The 2,137-nt window shown below is 62.1% G+C and overlaps 2 protein-coding genes across 2 annotated transcripts in view; both read right to left on the bottom strand.

Moving 5' to 3' along the window:
* Positions 1 to 146: 146 nt before the first annotated feature.
* Positions 147 to 1,467, bottom strand: LOC106899439 (insulin-like growth factor 1 receptor). Its single transcript, XM_014961252.1, has 4 exons — positions 1,331 to 1,467; positions 1,127 to 1,197; positions 355 to 584; positions 147 to 269 (listed from the first exon to the last, which is right to left on the bottom strand). The coding sequence occupies exons 1-4, from the start codon at positions 1,465 to 1,467 to the stop codon at positions 147 to 149; spliced, it is 561 nt and encodes a 186-aa protein (XP_014816738.1).
* Positions 1,468 to 1,652: 185 nt separating this feature from the next.
* The window catches only part of INSRR (insulin receptor-related receptor), a 16,380-nt gene continuing 15,895 nt past the window's right edge, over positions 1,653 to 2,137 (bottom strand). Inside the window, exons 19-20 of the mRNA XM_014961269.1 lie at positions 1,891 to 2,020; positions 1,653 to 1,791 (exon numbers count right to left, since the gene is read on the bottom strand). Of these exons, the coding sequence (XP_014816755.1) occupies positions 1,653 to 1,791; positions 1,891 to 2,020 (269 nt within the window). The remainder of the gene's footprint in view (positions 1,792 to 1,890; positions 2,021 to 2,137) is intronic.

The following is a 2,137-nucleotide window of genomic DNA, read 5'->3' as shown; positions in this document are numbered from 1 at the left end:
GGGATATTTGGGGACGCCGTGGTCCCCTCCTGACCTGTCACCCCCAGCCAGGACCTTCCTCCTCTTCCTCCCTGGGGTGGGTGCACCCACTGCCCTCCCCCCCATGGCTCCTCATCCTCCTGCCTCCCAGAGCCCCTCGGGGCGGCTCATCTGTGCCTTGAGTTCAGCACGTTCTCAGCCTGCCTTCCTCCCTTCAGGTCCCCCCGCGTCATCAGCTCCATGATGACCAAAGCTGGCTGGCCCTGGGACACGACGCCAAGAAGACGGACCTGGGGGGACAAATGGGGTGGCACGAGAGCAGCTGGACCCCCCTCGTGTCTCCTTCCTCCTCCCCGCCCCCGGCCGCCCACCTACCACATGGTGGCACTTGAAGGCTTTCATGACAGAGGCTTCGTTGAGGAACTCGATGCGCTCCCGCTTGGTGGCCAACTCGTTGACCGTCTTCAGGGCCACCTTGGTCTCCTCACCCTCGGCCACCAGCCCCAGCGCCAGCCCCTCGTACACCATCCCGAAGGAGCCCTGCCCCAGCTCCCGGATCACCGTGATCTTCTCCCGCGGCACCTCCCACTCATCAGGGATGTACACTGCGGGGCGAGGGGGCATCACCCCATCACCATCACCCTCACCCTCACCATCCCCATCCCCATCTCCATCCCCATCTCCATCTCCATCCCCATCCCTACCCCATCCCCATCTTCATCCCCATCTCCATCCCCATCCCATCCTCATCTCTAACCCCATCTCCATCCCCAACCATATCTCAATCCCCATCCTCATGTCCATCACCAATCCCATGTCCATCCCCATCTTCATTTCTTCTCCATCTCCATCTCCACCCCATCCCACCCCGTTCTCCAACCCTATACCATCCTATGTCCATCTCCATCCCCAACTATATTTCCCATGTCCATGTCCATCCCCAGCCTCATCTCCATCCCCATCTCCATCTCCATCACTTCCCCATCTCCATCCCATCCCATCCCCATCTCCATCTCCATCTCCATCTCCATCTCCATCTCCATCCTCAACCCCATCCCCATCTCCATCCCCAGCCCCACCAGTATGTCCCCAGCAAGGGAAGGGCACAGGAGACCCCACGGGGATGCCCCTGCCCGTCCCTACGTACTGTCCGAGGCACTGAAGTACTCGGGGTTGACGGAGGTGTAGAGCGTCCCACTGGGATACCCATCGTTGCTCCTGCGAGGGGTGGGCATCGCTCAGAGGACAGGGGGGGACAAGGACAGGATGCCACCTCCCCACGTCCCATCCCCAGCCCTGGCTCAGCTGGACCTGGTCCAGCCCTGGGGGTGCAGGGTTGGGGGGTCGCTACCTCTTCTTGTTGTAGAAGAAGACGAAGACGGCAAGGCAGGAGATGAGGACCATGAGGACCACGGGCGTGACGGTGAGCAGGACGTAGAAGCTGCCGGATTCCTCCTCGGCTGCCGGGAGCAGGTGGCCATGGGTCATGGGCCAGGGTCAGGCGCTCATCCCACCCCACACCTTGCAGGGACACTTGTCCCACCACCACAAATGGGCTAGAGAGGGGGAGCCCCCAGTTCCCTGGTGGCCGAGCTTGGGTTTTCCTCCCACCCAAGCGTTTCCCGCAGCAGGATGGGGGTTTCCCCCCGCCCCCCACCACCACCACCCCCAACTCACAGTTTATCGGGGCAGTTTTCGGGGCGCTCCAGGACGCCGTTGTCCATGACGAAGCGCAGGACCTGCTCGTTGGACATGCCCTGGTAGGGCTGCTCGGCCAACGTGGCGATCTCCCACAGCACCACCCCGAAGGACCTGCCAGGACACCACTGCTCAGCAAGGGGGACGCCCCCCAACCCCCCTCTGGACCCCCCCCAAATCCTCCCAGCGTAGTCCCCCCACCCCAACTCCTACCAGACGTCGGACTGCGTGTTGAAGATGCCATCCTTGAGGGCCTCGGGGGACATCCAGCGGACAGGGAGCAGCCCCTTGCCCCCTTTCCGATAATAATCCGTCTCGTAGATGTCCCGGGTCATGCCAAAATCTGGTGGAGGAGGAGGAGGAGGAGGAGGAGAAGGAGAAGGAGAAGGAGAAGGAGAAGGAGAAGGAGAAGGAGAAGGAGAAGGAGAAGGAGAAGGAGAAGGAGAAGGAGAAGGAGAAG

The sequence above is a fragment of the Calidris pugnax genome, unplaced genomic scaffold (assembly GCF_001431845.1).
Source record: "Calidris pugnax isolate Ruff unplaced genomic scaffold, ASM143184v1 scaffold371, whole genome shotgun sequence".
In the NCBI taxonomy this organism is placed as follows: Eukaryota; Metazoa; Chordata; class Aves; order Charadriiformes; family Scolopacidae; genus Calidris; species Calidris pugnax.
This window is presented reverse-complemented; position numbering and strand designations above follow the sequence as displayed.